Source organism: Oryctolagus cuniculus, assembly GCF_964237555.1.
Source record: "Oryctolagus cuniculus chromosome 17 unlocalized genomic scaffold, mOryCun1.1 SUPER_17_unloc_3, whole genome shotgun sequence".
NCBI classification, from domain to species: Eukaryota; Metazoa; Chordata; class Mammalia; order Lagomorpha; family Leporidae; genus Oryctolagus; species Oryctolagus cuniculus.
The window spans coordinates 279,362-297,303 of record NW_027208204.1 but is presented as its reverse complement, the minus strand read 5'-3'; the positions used below and the strand labels follow the sequence as shown (position 1 = coordinate 297,303).

The following is a 17,942-nucleotide window of genomic DNA, read 5'->3' as shown; positions in this document are numbered from 1 at the left end:
CGCACACTGGAGTTGTTCATCCAGCCAGAGAAGTTTAACAGAATTTAAACCCACTCTTGTAACAGAACACAGCACACTGGGCTGCAGAAGACCAATCCAGAGGTGTCCTGTGCAAGCAGCATAGTGAACGTCAGGGCCAGGCCTGGGAGGACTGAGACACAGGCATGGATCTCTGCTGAACAGCTGAAGGCGTCCATGTCTGGACCACTGACTTTAGTGTTTGTGTTGCATATTCCAACAAATATAACAAACTCCTCTTTAGAAAGTAAGGCATATGAAAAGCCTGTGCAAGTTCTGTATTACAGTTCCTATTGGCTAATAAAAGCATTTTCACTATAGAACTGGAGATACCTAGAAAAGTACATAATGCATTTTTTGCAAGCAGAATTTCTGATACATTATTACATTTTTACCTTGTGGCACAATTAAACTGTCACCAAACCCAACGTTTGCATCATGATAGTATTACAGCTGCACTTTGTTTTACTGGAGGCTCAGGTGGCACATGACAGTTCATAGAATGGTTTCTGAGGTAGGGGGTCGAGGGAGACAAAAAATAAACTGGGGTGGGAAAGAAAAACAACCCGGAGAAGGGAAGAGCTGGCTGGTTCCTTCTCAGCTCGATTTAGGGAGGGAGTCGACACCTCTGAAAATAAGGAGGGATCCCTTCCTTCAGCTCTTGGTAGGGGAGAGGGGAAGAATGCAAAAGGCTGTAGCTTTGGCTCTCCTGAGTCTCAGGAAGAAGGGAAAAGCCGATGTTTTGATGTCATGGATTATGGGAGGGGGTGCTGGATAGGGTACAAGTCAGTTGGAAAAACTGGCAGATACCAGATGGTGGCTGGGTGTCCTGAGTTGGAATCACTCCAGCATGGTGGGGCGGGATCCCCACTGTTGACGGGGGCTGAGGTCTCTGGGGCTGTGGGCTGCCGAGGGCCAGGGGGCTGCTGCCATCGCAGCTGGAAGTAGGGGCGGTTTCGTGGGTGCTGGGGTTCAGGCCAGGAGCCATCAGTGGGGCCTTGGCTGGGCTTGGTCTCCCCATCCCCACCTTCTGTGCTAGGCTGCTTGGGTGGCCTCAGGCGGAAGGGCCTGCGATATCTGGGCCAGAATCTGGGTGGGGGCACCCGCTCATCGCCCTGTTGTTGGTTCCCCTCCAACAGGGCTGTGTCTTTGGGCTCCACCCCATCAGTGCCCTCTATGGGCTGCTGCTGGTTGGGGGACAAGGGCCTTGCACAACCCGCAGTCGGTAGAAAAAGGGTGGTGGGCGCTGTCGCCTGGGCCGCTGCCCAGTCTTCAGCCCGCTCTCCTACACTGCCGGGTTCTGTACCGCCGGGGGCACCTCTGCCACCATGGGCAGCGGGGCAGCTGGGCGAGGCCGGGGGATGAAGCGGTGGAACCTGCGTCGATTGGGGGCGTAGCGGCTGCCCTTCACCGACACTCACACACACACAGCTTCTGCGCCCTTCTCTCCGACACTGAACTCCACGGTCTCCCCATCTCCAACGCTGCGCAGAAACTTCCTGGGGTTGCTTCTTGTAATAGCTGTCTGGTGCACAAAGACATCCTCCTTGGTGCCATTCCGGACGTCGAACCATTTGACGGTGCCCAGGACCTGAACTGCCAGCACCCGCTTGTCCGCCTGACTCCGGGCCGGGGGCGCGGGAGTCCCCAAGGCTGCCGTCGCCGGGTTGCCAGGGGTGCGAGGGCCTGGCGCTGAGGGGGTCCCAGCAGCAGGGCCAGAGGCGACTCCGCCCTCGCCACCGCCTGCCCCGCCGCCTGCTTTCTGCGGCTCCCCCACGGGCACCCGTACCACCAGGGCTACCACCCCTGCTGCCATCGCGGGCACTGTCGCCGCGGGGGCCGCTGTCGCCACAGCTGCGGCCTCCTCCTACCTCATCCCACTGGGTCCAGTACTGGCCTCCGCCGCCGCCGCCGCCGCCGCCACCCCAGCCACTCCCTGAGGCTCGCGAACCCGCCGCCCCGCTAGGTCTTCATGCCCAGAGCCTCTCCCACACTCCGGTAGCGGGCCCGGATCCAAGGCCAATCGCAGCCCCCTGCAGTGGTGCGCGGAGGCCCTGCCTCCTGGCCACCAGTCAATCCTAGCCCAGCAGCTCCTGGCGCGCACGCCGGCCCCGCCTCCCGGACTTGGCACCCATCGTGCTGGGCGTGGCCATGCAGCAGGGCAAGATCATCCTCACAGCCACCTTCCCCACCAGCATGCTCCTCTCCCAGGTGCTGCCGCCCGCCCCGGGCCTGGCCCTGCCCGTGAAACTCGAGGCCGCCATCCCTGTGCTCAAAGATACCCTCCCTGCCCAGCTGCCGCCCCCCGCTGCTGCTCTGCCCTTCGCCAGGGACTCCTCCAGCCTTGCACCCAGTTTCCCAGCGCCCCCGCCCCAGATGCTGCTGCTGTCCCCGGCAGCCGTGCCCCTCTGGCCCCCGGGACTGGAACTGAGCACAGGCGCAGAGCGGCTGCTGGATGCGGAAAAGGGGCTGGGGGCGCAGGCCCTCCTACCATGCTGCGGCTGCAGGACCCCGACTCTGACGGTCTGCTCCTGGGGGCCCTGGCGGGGAGCGAGGTGGACCAGGGACTGGAGGCCTTGGGGTCCCCTTCGGGGTGCCGCCCCTGCACCTGGTACTAGCTGCATGCTGGACTTCCAAGCCCGCCACCCCCACCCCCACCCCCGACACTATCAATAGCTCCCCTGACACCCAGCGCCCTCAGAGCGGCCTGGAACCCGAGGGTGGCCCCGAGACAGACAGACCCGTCCCTTCCTGCAGGGGTGGGGGGGCCGCACCCTCCAGGGCCCTCTCCATCACCTGCAGCACCAGACCAACGATCCCCTCGTCCTGGCCCAGGCCTGGGACAGCCCTAGCCCTTGTCTAGTTTGTATTGTATCCTAAATCTTTTATTTTTCCAGGACATGTTATGCTTGCCTTTCTGTTAAAATAAAGTTAACAGCAGAAAGAAAAAAAAAACAGTCTCAGAGACTTTTTTTTTTCTTTGCAAGGTTTGTTCTTGTTTGACAGCAGGTGTGGGCAGAGGAGGCCCCTGGGCACGGGCGCAGCCTGGTCGGTGGTCAGTGCAGCGGTCAGGCAGCCAGAGGAGGCTTAGCTGCATGCACTGATTTGAGGCTTTGCACTCACTTCGCCCTTGGGCCCTTCTCGATGGGCTTCCCAATGTCCTTGCCCCAAGCTTGAGGCTGATGGCCCGCTTGCTCTTGCCCAGCACCTGGTTGTTGGGGATGGCCCGACCGCTCTCGTAGTCCGAGATGACCTGCGGCTTCTCAGTGATTTTCCTGGCCTGGTCCTTCTGCGTCAGCCCCTTGCTCTGCTGGCCCTGCTGGATGACCTTGACCACATCCAGGGTCACCCGGTCATGGTGCAGCTCCTCCATCTCCCGGTCCAGTTTGGCCGTGTTCTTGGTGATCAAGTGCTGTTTATTCTGGCCGGCGGCCCATTTCTTAGCTGTCTCCACATCATCTCCTCGTTGCTGAGCCGCTAGGATGGTCTGCTTGGACTTTGCCTGCGCGGCCGTGGGGCCCTTCTTGCGCAGCACGTCACAGTGTCCCAGTCGCTATCAGCTCTGCGGCGACTTGAGACCTGGCACCTTTGTTTGTGTGTGTGTGTGTGTGTGTGTGTGTGTTTCAGCAAGTTTAATACATTCAAGATTATTTATTTACTAGAACAAAATTAAAACTCTCGCCAGGCAGCCAAAGCCGGGGAGCAAGAGGAGCACGTCCGGCCATGACAGCGAAGCTTGTGCTTGAAGGAGGCCATGGCCGCGTCGTGCCACAGCCCGGACAGCCTTGGTGGCGGGCAGGGGCCCGAGGTGAGTCCATCACAGCCGGTCCTCACCACCGACGCCAGCTCCCCAGGGTCCCCAGGAGGGGCCTCCCTCCCTCCAGAACTCCAGCGGCCCCGCCCAGCATGAGCCACCCGCACTGGGCTCCTGCAGCCAGCCAGGATAAGACTGAACTGCGGGCCTGGGAGGATTCCTCACCCACGGGATAAGAGGCAGCCCCCACCCCACCCCACCCCATGAGTGATAAATAAAAGCGGGGCTGTGGGCCGCAGTGGGGGCCTGGACACACACTCACAGGTGCCTGGCAGGGCCCTGAGGCTGGTGAGCCAGAAGCAGGAATGTGGAAAAATGCAGGGCCGAGACACTGACGACAGCGACGCTTCTTGAGATGACAGTCAGCGCCCCGTGGGCACGGGGGCCCGGCCACCACTGATGGGATCAAACGCTGACACCGTTTGATCAAAGGATTCCCAGGAACGTGCCTAGGGCAGAGGAAAGTCGAACGCTTATCCAGAACCAAAGTTGGAGGTGGTCAAGTATTTGGAGCACAGCTGCTGAGAGCAATTTCACTTCAATTGGAGTATGCACTGCTTCCTCTCCACCTGGGCTGTGATTCCCTGGCCCAGGTGGTTTTTTTTTTGTTTGTTTTGTTTTGTTTTTTAGACAAAGCTTTCTTGTCCTGGAGCCGTGGAGGAGCCTGGGAGCACTTCCCAGAGGACGTTCGAGATCCACTACTGCCGGGACCGCTTCCTCAAGGATGGCCAGCCCTTCCGCTACATCTCGGGGAGCATCCACTACTTCCGCGTGCCCAGCTTCCACTGGAAGGACTGGCAGCTGAAGATGAAGATGGCGGGACTGAACGCCATCCAGGCGGGGGTCTCCCTGCTTGGCTGTTGGAGCAAGAGTCCATCGTTCTCCGCTCTTCTGACCCAGATTACCTCGCGGCTGTGGACAAGTGGCCGGCGTCCTTCTGCCCAAGAGGAAGCCTCTGCTCTATTAGAATGGAGGGCCGAGTATACCTGTGCAGGTTGAAAATGAATATGGCAGCTACTTCTCCCGTGACTATGACTACCTGCGTTTCCTGCAGAAGCACTTCCACTACTACCTGGGTGACAACGTGCTTCTGTTCACCACCGACGGTGCACAGAAGAAGTCCCTGCAGTGTGGGGTGCTGCAGGGCCTCTATGCCACAGTGGACTTTGCCTTCCAAATCCAGAGGAATAGTGAGCCCAGAGGACCCTTGGTCAATTCTGAATTCTATACTGGCTGGTTAGACCACTGGGGTGAACAGCACTGGACAGTCCAGAGTGAAGCAGTGGCTTCCGCCCTCTATGACATCCTTGCCCAGGGAGCGAATGTGAACATGTACATGTTTATAGGTGGGACCCATTTTGCCTATTGGAACAGGGCCAACACGCCCTATGCATCACAGCTCACCAGCTAGACTATGACGCCCCCTGAGTGAGGCAGGGGACCTCACCAAGAAGTATTTTGCTCTGCAGAAGGTTATCGGGAAGTTTGCAGCATTACCAGAAGGTCCCATTCCTCCATCCACACCAAAGTTTGCATATGGAACAGTCCCGCTGAAAAAGTGAAGGGCAGTGGATGCAGCTCTGGATGTCCTGTGTCCCTCCAGGCCCATCAACAGTGTTTATCCCCTGATGTGTACCCAGGTGAAACAGTACTTTGGCTTTGTGCTGTACCGGACAACACTGCCTCGGGACTGCAGCAACCCTACACCCCTCTCTTCATCCCTCAATGGAGTCCACGACCGGGCCTGAGTCGCTGTGGATGGGATTCTGCAGGGAGTGCTGGGGCGAAACCACGTGCTCACGGTGAGCATACAAGGGAAGGCTGGAGCCAGGCTGGACCTCCTGGTGGAGAACATGGGGCACGTGCACTACTGCAAAGCCATCAACGACTTTAAGGGCTTGATTTCCAACTTGACCCTGGGTTCCTGCATCCTCACAAACTGGACCATCTTCCCCCTGGACACCGGGAGGGCAGTGAGCAGCCTCCTGGGTACTTTTGTGGCCGCCAGAAGGACGCCAGTGCCTGCAGCTCCCAGAACTACATGCTGCCAGCCCTTTACACTGGGAACTTCTCCATCCCCAGTGGCGTCCCGTCCCTGCCCCAGGACACCTTTATCAAGTTCCCAGGTGGACCAAGGGTCAGGTGTGGGTCAACGGCTTCAACCTCAGCCACTACTGGCCAGCGTGCGGGCCCCAGGTGACCTTGTTTGTGCCAAAGCACCTCCTCAGCACCTCGACCCCCAACACCATCGCAGTGCTGGAGCTGGAGCGCGCACTCTGCAGCGAGCATGGCCAGGGCGCCATGGAGCTCATGGACAGGCCCATTCACAATGCCACCGCCTCTCGGGGCCTGATGAGACCCACAGTGTTCAAGTCACAACTAGAGCCTTAGGAGACTGAAGGCTGTGCACGGTGGGGTCCAGCACCCCCACATCCCAGATAAGAAAACCCCGTCAGGTCTACACCTGCCAGAGAAGTCCACTATAAAGTGAATCTGGTTCCCAGCGTGGGTCTTCCTGGTGCTGGGACAGCCCCGGGCGTGGGAGGCAGCTGACAGCACAGGCTGCTGTGCAAGCTCCGCAGGTGTTCCAGTTTTTATTTTGGAAGCATCATGTTGTCTTTTTTGTTAAATAAAATTTGAACTTGGAAAATGAAAAAAAAAAAGTCCCGGGGTCAGGCATCAGGGGTCCTGGGTGCCCGGGAGGGGGCTGTGCATCATGGAAGGGGCCGGGCATCAAGTGTCCGGGGTGCCAGGGAGGGGGCCAGGTGTCGGGGGTCCTGGGTGCCAGGGAGGGGGCAGGACGTTGGGGGTCCTGGGTGCCAAAAAAGGGGCCGGGCAGCAGGAGACCTAGGTGCCAGGGAGGAGGTCGGACACCCTGGGCCCCAGGCATCAGGGATCCTGGGGCCCAGGAGGGAGTTGGGAGAAGGGGGTCTCAGGTACCAGGGTAGGGGCTGGGCATCGGGGGCCCAGGGTGCCAGGGAGGAGGCTGGGGGCCAGAGGTCTTGGGTGACAAGGAGGGAGCCAGGAATCGGGGGTCCGGGTTGCCAGGGAAGGGGCCAGGCATCAGGGGTCCCGGGTGCCAGGGAAAGGGCCAGGCATCAGGGGTCCCGGGTGCCAGGGAGGGGGCCAGGTGGCTGGGGTCCCGAGTGACTGTGAGGGGCTGGACTTTGGGAGTCCTGGGTACCAGGGAAGCAGCTGGGCATTGGGGAAGGGGCCGGGTGTTGTGGATCTGGGATGCCAGGTAGGGGGCCGGGCATCAGAGGTCCCCTGTACCAGGGAGGGGGCCAGGTGGCTGGGATCCCCAGTGACAGAGAGTGGCCAGGTGTCAGGGGTCCCCTGTACCAGGGAGGAGGCTGGGCGTCAGGGGTCCCGAGTGACAGGGAGGGGCTGGATGTTGGGGGTCCTGGTACCAGGCAAGGGGCTGGGAATCAGGAAAGAGGTCAGGTGTTGGGGATCCAGGATGCCATTGAGGGGGCCGGAAGTCAGGAGTCCCAAGTGACAGGGAGGGCCGGGCATCAGGGGTCACAGGTGCCAGGGAGTGGGTTGGGGATCCTGGGTGCCAGGGAGGAGCTGGGCGTCCATGGTCCCCGGTGCCAGGAAAGAGGCCAGGCGTCAGGTTCCCTGGTGCCAGGGAGGAGGCTTGGCATCAGGGGTTCCTGGTGTCAAGGAAGGGACAAGAGTCTGGGATCCTGGGGCCCAGAAGGGATCTGGGCAAGGGGGATCCCAAGTACCAGGGTAGGGGCTCAGCGTCAGGGGTCCGGGGTTCCAGGGAGGTGGCCAGCATCTGGGGTGCCAGGTGCCAGGGAGGGAGCCGGGCATCAGGGGTCTCGGGATCCCGGGAGGGGGCTGGGCGTCGGGGAAGGAGCCAGGCCTCTGGGGTCTGGGGTGTGAGGGAGCATGCCGGGTGTTGGGGATCCTGGGTGCAAGGGAAGGGGCTGGGTGGCAGGGGTCCTGGGTGCTAGGGAGGGGCCCAGGTGGAGGAGATCCTGGGTAAGGGAGGAGGCCAGACATCTGGGGTCATGGGTGTCAAGGAGGGGGCCCAGCATCGGGATCCAGGGGCCCAGGAAGGAGCCTCAGGTCGGGGGTCTGGGGTGCCCAGGTGGGGGCTAGGCGTTGGGGGTCCCTGGTGGCAGGGAGGGCACCGTGCATCAGGGGTCCCGGGTAGCAGGGAAGGGGCTGGGCGTCTGGGGTCCCGAGTGACAGAGAGGGGCCAGGCATCAGGGGTCCTGGGTACCAGGGTAGAGGCCTGGCAACAGGGGTCACGAGAGACAGGGAGGGGCCAGACATCCAGGGTCCTGGGTCACAGGGAAGGAGCTGGGCGTCGGGGAAGGGGCAGGGTGTTGGGGATCCGCGGTTCCAGGGAGGGTGCTGGATGTCAGGAGTCCCGAGTGACAGGGAGGGCCAGGTGTCTGGGGTCACAGGTGCCAGAGAGGGGGCCAGGCATCGAGGATCCTGGGTGTCAAGTAGGGGGCCAAGCTTTGGGGATCCCAGGGCCCAGGAGGGAGCCAGGTGTTGGGGGTTCCAGGTACCAGGGTAGGGGCTGGGCATCGGGGGTCTGGGGTGCCAGGGAGGAGGCCTGGCTTCAGGCGTCCAGGGTGTCAAGGAGGGGGCCAGGCATCCTGGATCCCAGGGCCCAGGAGAGAGCCATTAATTGGGGGTCCAGGGTGCCAGGGTGGGGGCCAAGCATGGAGATTCCCAGGTGCCAGTAGGGGTTCGAGAGTCCCGGGTGCCAGGGAGGAGCTGGGCGTCTGGGTTCCTGGGTGCCAGGGAAGAGGCCCGGCATCATTGGTCCTGGGAGTCAAGGAGGGGGCCAGGCATCCAGGATCGGGAGCCCGGTGTTGGGGGTCCAGGGTGTCAGGGAGGGGGCCAGGCTTCAGTCCCAAGTGCCAGGGATGGAACCGGTGTCAGGGGTCCCGGGTAGCAGGGATGGGGCTGGGCATCTGGGGTCCCGAGTGACAGAGAGGGGCTGGGTGTCAGGGGTCCCAGGTACCAGGGTGAAGGCCTGGCATCAGGGGTCCTGAGTGACAAGGAGGGGTCAGAGGTCCGGGTCCTGGGTAACAGGGAAGGGGCAGGGCATTGGGGAAGGGGCCGGGTGTGGGGGATCTGGGGTGCCAGGGAGGGCAGGACGCCGGGAGTCCCAAGGGACAAGGCCCGAGTATCGTGGGTCACTGTTGCCAGGGAGGGGGTTGGGGTCTCTCATGCTAGGGAGGAACTGGGTGTCCTGAGTCCTGAATGCCAGGGAAGGGGCCGGGCATCACGGGTCCCTGGTACCAGGGAAGGGGCCAGGTGTCTGGCGTCCCAAGTGACAGGCAAGGGCTGGCCATTGGGTGTCACAGTTGCCAGGGAGGTGGTCGGGGTCCCGGGTGCCAGGGAGGGGTCGGGCGTTGGAGTCCAGGTGCCAGGGACGGGGCCAGATGTCGAGGGTCCTGGGTGCCTTTGAAGGGGCCAGGCTGCAGGGTTCCTGTGTGCCAGGGAGGAGGCCAGACATCGGGGGTCACGGGTTTCAAGGAGGGGGCTAGGCGTAGGGGATACCAGGGCCCAGGAGGGAGCCGGGCGATGGGGGTCCCAGGTACCAGGTTGTGGCCGGGCAAAGGGGGTCCTGGATTCCAGGGAAGGGCTGTCCTCAGGGGTCCCGGGTGCCAGAGAAGTGGCTGGGCGTCAGGGAAGGGGCCGGACGTCCGGGGTCCCGGGTGTCAGGGAAGGGGTCAGGGGTCCCAGGCAGCTTCCACCGGTTCTGCTTTCTCCCTGTGGGGACTCACCAAGTTGAAGTCCTCAGCTCTTAGGTGCCAGGCGACCCCCAGCGTGCGAACGTGGAGAGCACAGACCCCCACTGGGCTCTGGAGCTTCTAGGCAGAGCAGCCCTCTCCTGGGACCTCGCTCCACAGAGGAACTCTAAGACCACTGTGGCGTCAAGATCCCGCGTGATGACATCACCGTGCCTGATTGGACGGGGGCGCACACAGCGTCACAAAAGACGCAGCCAATCAGCATCCTCCAAGGCATGGCTCCCTAACAGGTTTGTGCTCCAAGTGAATCAGGAGAGGTGAGACGCAGCCCCCTGCCCTCCTCCTAGGCTCCTTGCCCCATGGTGCACCTGCCACCCGCTGGGGTCGCCTTGGGATTGCCCAGTGCTTCTTGCAGGTGGATCCTGGCTGCAGCTGCTGGTCACCTGCTTCAGGTGAGTTAAAATTCTGCTTCTTGGCTTAGGGGCTTTCTCTTTGTCTTCGTATTTCTGCTCATTTTTCTGTTGGGCCATTTGTATCATGTTTTAATATTGATTTGAAGAATGCTTAAAGGCATCACATAATTGAAGCCTTTTTTTCCCTCCTGTCAATATATGTTTTCCACTCTGCCTACTGACCTTTAATATCTTTTATTTGTTTCTCGCCGGTGCTTGGTAAGCTAGTGGATTTTAAAAATATCGATCTTTCCTGAAATCTCATTCAATTCATTTTTCAGTTTTTACTTTTAGATGTTATGGATTCTCTCTAAATAAAGATCTCCAATATACTGAGCTTTTATTGCTTAGAAATTGATCTTTACACCTTAGTTTTTCCTTTTGTTCTTTTTCCTCCTCCCCTGACTACTCCTCTAGTAAGAAGGCTGCTGTGCAAGCTCCACAGGTGTTCCAGTTTTTATTCTGGAAGAATCACGTTGTCTTTTTTTGTGAAATAAAATTTGTACTTGGATGTTGAAAAAAAAAAAAAAAACAGCCCAGGGTCAGGCGTTGGGGTCCGGGTGCCAGGGAGGGGGCTGGGTGTCTGGGGTCCCAAATGACAGGGAGGGGCCAGGTGTCGGGGGTCCTGGGTGCCCAGGAGGGGGCTGGATGTCAGGGGAGGGACCGGGCCTCAAGGGTCCAGGGTGCCAGGGAGGGGGCCAGGTGTCGGGGGTCCCAGGTGCCAAGGGGGGGTTGGACGTTGAGGGTCCTGGGAACCAGGGAAGGGGCCAGTCGGCAGGGGACCTAGGTGCCAGGGAGGAGGCTGGACATCCGGGGTCACAGGTGTCAAGAAGGGGGCCAGGTGTCGGGGATCCTGGGGCCCGGAGGGTGCCAGGAGAAGTGGGTCCCAGGTACTAGGGTTGGGGCTGGGCGTCGGGGGCCCAGGGTGCCAGGGAGGAGGAAGTCTAGGGTGACAAGGAGGGGGCCAGGCTTCGGGCATCCCGGGGCCCAGGAGGGAGCTGGGCATCAGGGGTCCGGGTGCCAGGGAGGGGGCTGGGTGGCTGGAGTCCAGAGTGACAGAGAGGGGCTGGGTGTCAGGGGTCCCATGTACCAGGGAGGAGGCCAGGCATCAGGGGTCCTGAGTGACAGGGAGGGGCCGTGTGTCTGCAGTCCTGAATGACAGAGAGGTGCCAACGTCGAGAGTCCAGGGTGCCTGGGATGGGGCCAGGCATCGGGGGTGCATGCTGCCTGGGAGGGGTCCAGGTGTCAGGGGTCCGGGTGCCAGGGAGGGGGCCTGCTGTTGGGGATCCTGGGGCCCAGGATGGAGCTGGGTGAAGAGGGTCCCAGATACCAGGGTAGGGGCTGGGCATAGGGGGTCCAGGGTGCCAAGGAGGAGCTGGGTGTCAGCAGTTCTGGGTGTCAAGGAGGGAGCCAGGTGTTGGGTATCCTGAGTCCCAGGAGGGAGCCAGGCATCGGGGGTCTGGGGTTCCAGGGAGGAGCTTGCCATCCAGGGTCCCTGGTGCCATGGATAGGCCAGACGTCGGGGTCCCGGGTGCCAGGGAGGAGGCCGGGCATCAGGGGTTCCTGGTGTCAAGAAGGGGGCCAGGAGTCCTGGTTCCCTGGTCCCAGGAGGGAGCCGGGAAATGGGGGTCCCAGGTACCAGGGTAGGGGCTCAGCTTTGGGGGTCTGGGGTGCCAGAGAGGGGCCCAGTCATCTTTGGTTAGGTGTGCCAGGGAGGTGGCCATGCGTCTGGAGTCCTGGGAGCCAGGGAGTGGGCCAGGTGTCAGAGGACCCGGGCGCTCTGGAGGGGGCTGGGCATCGGGGAAGGGGCCAGGCCTTTGGGGTCCAGGCTGCGAGGGAGGGTGTCAGTTGTTGGGGGTCATGGGTGGCAGGGAAGGGGCTGGGCAGGAGGGTTCATGGGTGCCAGGGAGGGGCCCAGGTGGCGAGAATCCTGGGTGCAAGGGAGGAGGCCAGACATCCGGGGTCATGGGTGTCAAGGAGGGGGCCCAGCATTGGGATCCAGGGGCCCAGGAAGGAGCCTCAGGTCGGGGGTCCAGGGTGCCAGGTAGGGGGCCTGTCATCAGAGAATCCGGGGCCCAGGACAGAGCCAGGCAATTGGGGTTCTGGGTACAGGGTAGGTGCTGGGTGTCTGGTGTCCAGGGTACTAGGGAGGAAGCCGGCGTCAGGGGTCCCAGGTACCAGGGAGGAGGCCGAGCGTCAAGGGTCCCGAGTGACAGGGAGGGGCTGGACTTTGAGGGTCTTGGGTACCAGGGAAGGGGCTGGGCGTTTGGGAAGGGGCCAGGTGTTGGGGATCCAGAGTGCCATGGCGGGGTCAGACGTTGGGGGTCCCGTTGACAGGAATGGCCAGCCGTTGGGGGTCATGGGTGCCAGGGAGGATATAGGGGTCCTGGGTGCCAGGGAAGAGCTGGGTGTCCAGGGCCACGAGTGCCAGGAAAGTGGCTGGGCGTCAGGGTCCTGGGTACCAGGGAAGAGGCTGGGTGTCAGGGGTTCCTTGTGTCAAGGAGGGGGCCAGGAGTCTGGGATCCCGAGGCCCAGTAGGGAGCCGGGCGATGGGGTTCCTAGGTACCATGCAAGGGGTTGGGCATTGGGGGTCTGGGGTGCCACAGAGGATACCGGGCTTCGGGGATCTGGGGTGCCAAGGAGGGTATAGGCAGCAGGTGTCCCGGGTGTCAAGGAAGGGGCCCGACATTGGGATCCCGGATGTCCGGGAAGGGGCCGGGCATCAGGGGTCCCAGGTACCATGGATGGGGGCCGGGTGTCTGGGGTCCCAAGTGACAGGGAGAGGCCAGGCGTCAGGTGTCACGGGTGCCAGGGAGGTAGTTTGGGTCCTGGGTGCAAGGGAGGGGTAGGGCGTTGGGGGCCGGGTGCCAGGTTGGGGCCAAGATCGAGGGTCCTGTGTGCCAGGGAAGAGGTTGGACATCAGGGTTCTGGGTACCAGGAAGGGGCAGGCGTCTGGGGTCCCGAGTGACAGAGAGGGGTGGCTGTCTGGGGTCCTGGGACATGGGAGGGGGCCAGACATCGGGTTCATGGGTGCCAGGGAAGGGGCCGGGCATCAGGGGTCCCAGATACCATGGATGTGGGCCGGGTGTCTGGGGTCCCAAGTGACAGGAAGGGACAGGACATCCACTGTCACGGTTGCCAGGGAGGTGGTCGGGGGTCCCAGGTGCCAGGGAGGGGTCGGGTGGTGGGGTCCTGGTGCTAGGGAGGGGCTGGGATCGAGGGTCCTGGGTGCCAGGGAAGAGGCTGGGTGTTGGGGTCCCGGTTGCCAGGGAGGAGGCCGGGAGTCAGGGGTCCCGGGTGTCAAGGAGGGGGCCAAGCTTTAGGGATCCCGGGGCCCAGGAAGCCAGACAATGGGGCTCCCAGGTACCAGGAAAGGGGCTGGGCGTTGGGGGTCTGGGATGCCAGAGAGGGGCCGGGCGTCGGGGGTCCAGGGTGCCAGAGAGAGGGCCAGGCATCGGGGGTCCCGGGTACCAGAGAGGGGACCAGATGTCAGGATCCTGGGTGCCAGGGAAGGGGCCGAACATCAGGGGTCCCAGGTACCAGGGAGGGGGCCAGATGTCTGGGGTCCGGGTTCCAGGGGCAGCACAGACAGTGGCTGATTATGGTTCCTGCTAAGCCCCAGAGCTGGAGCTGGGCCAAGTCCTAGGGTATCCCCAGCGTAGTCTTTCTTCTGTTGTCCCAGCTCTTTCTTTGTTGTTGTTGTTGCCTGTTTTTGTTTTTACTGGAGACTCAGGTGGCACATGACAGTTCATAGAACTGAAGGCATCCAGCTGAGGATGGAATCGGATGTCAGCAGGTGCGGATGGAACAGAGGAGGAGGAGAAGGGGTGGCAGGGAGCTTCTCAAGCATGCGGCTGGTCAGCTAAGGTAAGGTGGGGCTTGACCTTGGTCTTCTGCTCCTTGTCCAGTGTCCTTTCATTTCACTGCCGCTGCCTCCTTTGCACGGAGGTGTGACTGCAGAACCGGGAATCAGGGGTCCTGGGTGCCAGGGAGGGGGTTGGGCGTCAGGGGTCCCATGTACCAGGGAGGGGGCCAGGCAGCTGGGGTCCCAAGTGACTGTGAGGGGCTGGACTCTGTGGGTCCTGGGTACCAGAAAAGCAGCTGGGCAACGGGGAAGGGGCCAGGTGTCGGGGATCCAGGGTGCCAGGGAGGGGGCCAGGCATCAGGGGTCCCTTGTATCAGGGAGGGGGCCAGGCAGCTGGGGTCCCCAGTGACAGAGAGTGGCCAGGCATCAGGGGTCCCAGGTACCAGGGTGGAGGCCTGGCGCCAGGGGTCGCAAGAGACAGGGAGGGGCCGGACATCGGGGGTCCTGGTACCAGGGAAGGGGCTGGGCGTCAGGGAAGGGGCAGGGTGTTGGGGATCCGCGGTTCCAAGGAGGGTGCCGGATGTCAGGAGTTCCGAGTGACAGGGAGGGCTGGGTGTCGGGGGTCACAGGTGCCAGGGAGGGGGCCAGGTGTCGGGGGTCCTGGGCACCAGGGAGGAGGCTGGACATCGGCAGTCACTGTTGTCAAGGTGGGGGCCAAGTGTCCGGATCCCAGGGCCCAGAAGGGAGCTGGGCATCGGGATCCATGGTGCCAGGGAGGGGCCAGGCATCGAGGATCCTGGGTGTCAAGTAAGGGGCCAGGCTTTGGGGATCCCGGGTCCCAGGAGGGAGTTGGGGGTTCTGGGTACCAGGGTAGGGGCTGGGCATCAGGGGTCCAGGGTGCCAGGGTGGGGGCCAGGCATCGAGGTTCTGGGTGCAAGGGAGGGGTTCGAAGTCCCAGGTGCCAGGGAGGAGTTGGGCGTCCACGTTCCCGGGTGCTAGGGAAGAGGCCCAGAGTCACTGGTCCTGGGAGTCAAGAAGGGGGTCAGGTGTCCAGGATAGGGAGCCTGGTGTCGGGGGTCCAGGGTGTCAGGGAGGGGGCATGCGTCTGGGGTCCTGAGTGACAGAGAGGGGCCAGGTGTCAGGGGTCCCAGGTACCAGGGTAGAGGCCTGGTGTCAGGGGTCCCGAGTGACAGGGAGGGGCCAGACTTCCAGGGTCTTGGGTACCAGGGAAGGGGCAGGGCATTGGGGAAGGGGCAGGGAGCTGGGGTGCCAGGGAGGGGGCTGGACATCAGGAGTCCCAAGTGACAGTAAGGGCCACGCGTCGGGGGTCACTGTTGCCAGGGAGGGGGTTGGGGGTCCCAGGTGCTAGGGAGGAGCTGGGTGTCCTGGGTCCCAGGTGCCAAGGAAGGGGCTGGGCGTCATGGGTCCCTGGTACCAGGGAAGGGGCTAATCTTACTCTAATCTTTTTTCTTAAAATATATTGGACCTTTAGCTAGAATCTTTATGCCTCAGTTCTTTTTCTTTTTAAGATTCATTTATTTGAGAGGCAGAGTTACAGACAGAGGTAGAGACAGAGAGAGAGAGGTCTTCCATCTGATGGTTCACTCCCCAATCGGCTCCAACAGCAGAAGCTGTGCCAATCTGAAGCCAGGAGCCAGGAACTTCCTCCAGGTTTCCCACAAGGGTGCAGGGGCCCAAGGACTTGGGCCATCTTCTACCGCCTTCTCAGGCCATAGCAGAAAGCTGGATCAGAAGAAGAGTAGCCGGGACTTGAACAGGTGCCCACATGGGATGCCAGTGCCTCAGGCCAGGGCAATAACCCGCTCTGCCACAGCGCTGGCCCCGTATGCCTCAGTTCTTAAGATCCAACTGATTCAACAGGTTTCAAAAATTATGAGGTCATCCTAAAGCTGTATTACAAATATAAGTGTAATATTTGAGAAATATACCAATTTAGAGCTGAGAGAAAAGACTAGTATAATGATTTTCAAATTCAATCTGATTGCATATCCAGGTCTGACAAATAAGCCAGGGACTGTATCTAGACATTAAGCAGAGGAACCATAGGCCCAGAGTCAAGTTTCCCCATTTGCACAACAAAATCTCTAGAATAAACACCACCACTGTGTTGACTGGGTGAACACAGTGAGATTATGTGTATGAAAATAATTAAAAATATTCAGGTACTACAGAACTGCAAGTTTAACAACCACCACTATTATTGTCTGGGTTGTCCACAAAGTTGTTAATTTCCAAAATGCTTACAAGATGTAGGACAGAGATGATACTGAGAGAGAATATAATAGGTGTGTGACCATTCAAACCACTGAAATTCACACACTTGTGCAATTACCAACAGAAAAGCAGCCTGAACCTCCATTCAGTTTCTCAAGTAAAAATGGAAAGTTAAATGGGACTTGCAATAGCAAAAAAAAAAAAAAAAAAAAAAAACCTCCAGTCTAGATTAAAACAACTCCTGAAGAAAGAAAGCCTCAGGGTATAGTTCTTTCTGATAAGGGAAAAAAATGAATAGTTGAGATCCAAAGAGAAACAAAACAGAGACATTCCCTTGGTTTAAAACATGCATACAGAATAAATACTGAGTAAGCTGAATACTTCTGTCCTACAAACAATGCACTGTACACATGTATTTATATTCCCAAAGGCTTGTCTGCACCCAAAGGCTTATTCCACGTGAAAAGCACTGGAAACGACTGGCTTCCGACCAACCTATCCTGAATGTTATCCTCAGCTTGATTCATCTAAACAAGTTCTCTTGCTGGCTACAGGCTCCTCACCTCCTGTCTCTTAGAGCACTTACTTTGGAAAATGTGCCATTCTAAATGCTTTGATTGGCCCTTTGAGATATCAATCTTTAAGAACCCAGGAGACATTCCTTAGCAATGCAATCAGCCAGGAAAGCTGAGAAGTTAGGGCTCCACCTTCCATAAGCCAGTCAGCAAACACACCCTAATCCCCCGGGCACTCTTTCTACTCATGGCCTGGCCTCCAGTGCTTTCCCCTTGGTTCACCCCGGAACTTAAAACACTTGAGGCCTTTGTCAGAGTAGTTCAGTTCAGTTCTTGAACTTTAATGTAATGGCTTTGGCTGCTGTATTAATCATGATGAATAATTCCTTGCTTGCCTTTTTAACATGGCCAGTGCAATTTTCCTTCGACATTTCCAGCTACAGGAGGGACTTTGCCACTTTTCAAACGTCTACCAGAGTAAGAAATAAAAAATACCATTACTGGACTAAACAGTTATTAAATACAACTTTTTGTTTGTTTAATGGTGGCAGTAATAGCAAATAATTCTATTTCACTCCGGAAACCTTGACTTAAAAGAAAATACCTTTATAAAGAGAATTGAAAATGGATCTTGATGTGAATGGAAGGGGAGAGGGAGTGGGAAAGCGGAGGGTTGCGGGTGGGAGGGGCGTTATGGGGGGGAAGCCATTGTAATCCATAAGCTGTACTTTGGAAATTTATATTCATTAAATAAAAGTTAAAAAAAAAAGAAAATACCTTTATCAGCCCAGTGAACTTGCACATCCGAACTTACACAGAGCAGGCCCCAGCCCACCCTTCCAAAGATGCTGCCTGCTCTTTCCAACGTCTTCCCCAGACCTGTCTCTTTACGAACCAGGAATGACACATTCCCCCCTGCTCTGCCTCTCCAGCTGCCACCTGTTGTGAAATTCACTTTGTTCGGCTCCAGCTAATGCCTCACCAGTACCAAATCACCCCCTACAATGGTTCCTACCCTGGCTGCTTCAAGCTCCCAGCCTTGTAGCTCTGTGTGTCCTACATCACAATATTTAACAATTCAACAATTGGGGCTACGTCTGGAGACGTCCTCTGTATCGTTAATCCTGCCTGTGAAAAATGAACTTGTACTCAGCTGACAACACAGAAGCCTAGATAACGCCAACAACAATTTTTTTTTGTTTTTCTTTTTTTTTTTGTTTGTTTGTTTTTTTTTTTACAGGCAGAGTGGACAGTGAGAGAGAGAGACAGAGAGAAAGGTCTTCCTTTTGCCGTTGGTTCACCCTCCAATGGCCGCCGCGGCCGGCACACTGCGGCTGGCGCACCGCGCTGATCCAATGGCAGGAGCCAGGTGCTTAT

The 17,942-nt window shown here is 59.3% G+C and overlaps 1 protein-coding gene and 3 pseudogenes across 1 annotated transcript in view; 1 reads left to right on the top strand and 3 right to left on the bottom strand.

Annotated features, from left to right (window-relative positions):
• Positions 1-773: 773 nt before the first annotated feature.
• LOC127489989 (Y-box-binding protein 2 pseudogene) lies at positions 774-2,310 on the bottom strand (annotated as a pseudogene).
• Positions 2,311-2,988: 678 nt separating this feature from the next.
• Positions 2,989-3,774, bottom strand: LOC127486389 (endothelial differentiation-related factor 1 pseudogene; annotated as a pseudogene).
• Positions 3,773-6,549, top strand: LOC127486390 (beta-galactosidase-like; annotated as a pseudogene).
• An 8,641-nt stretch (positions 6,550-15,190) lies between these two features.
• LOC103346924 (uncharacterized) overlaps positions 15,191-17,942 on the bottom strand; it is a 48,750-nt gene continuing 45,998 nt past the window's right edge. The window contains exon 7 of the mRNA XM_070067669.1: positions 15,191-17,034. Within this exon, the coding sequence (XP_069923770.1) occupies positions 16,965-17,034 (70 nt within the window). The 3' untranslated portion in view covers positions 15,191-16,964. The remainder of the gene's footprint in view (positions 17,035-17,942) is intronic.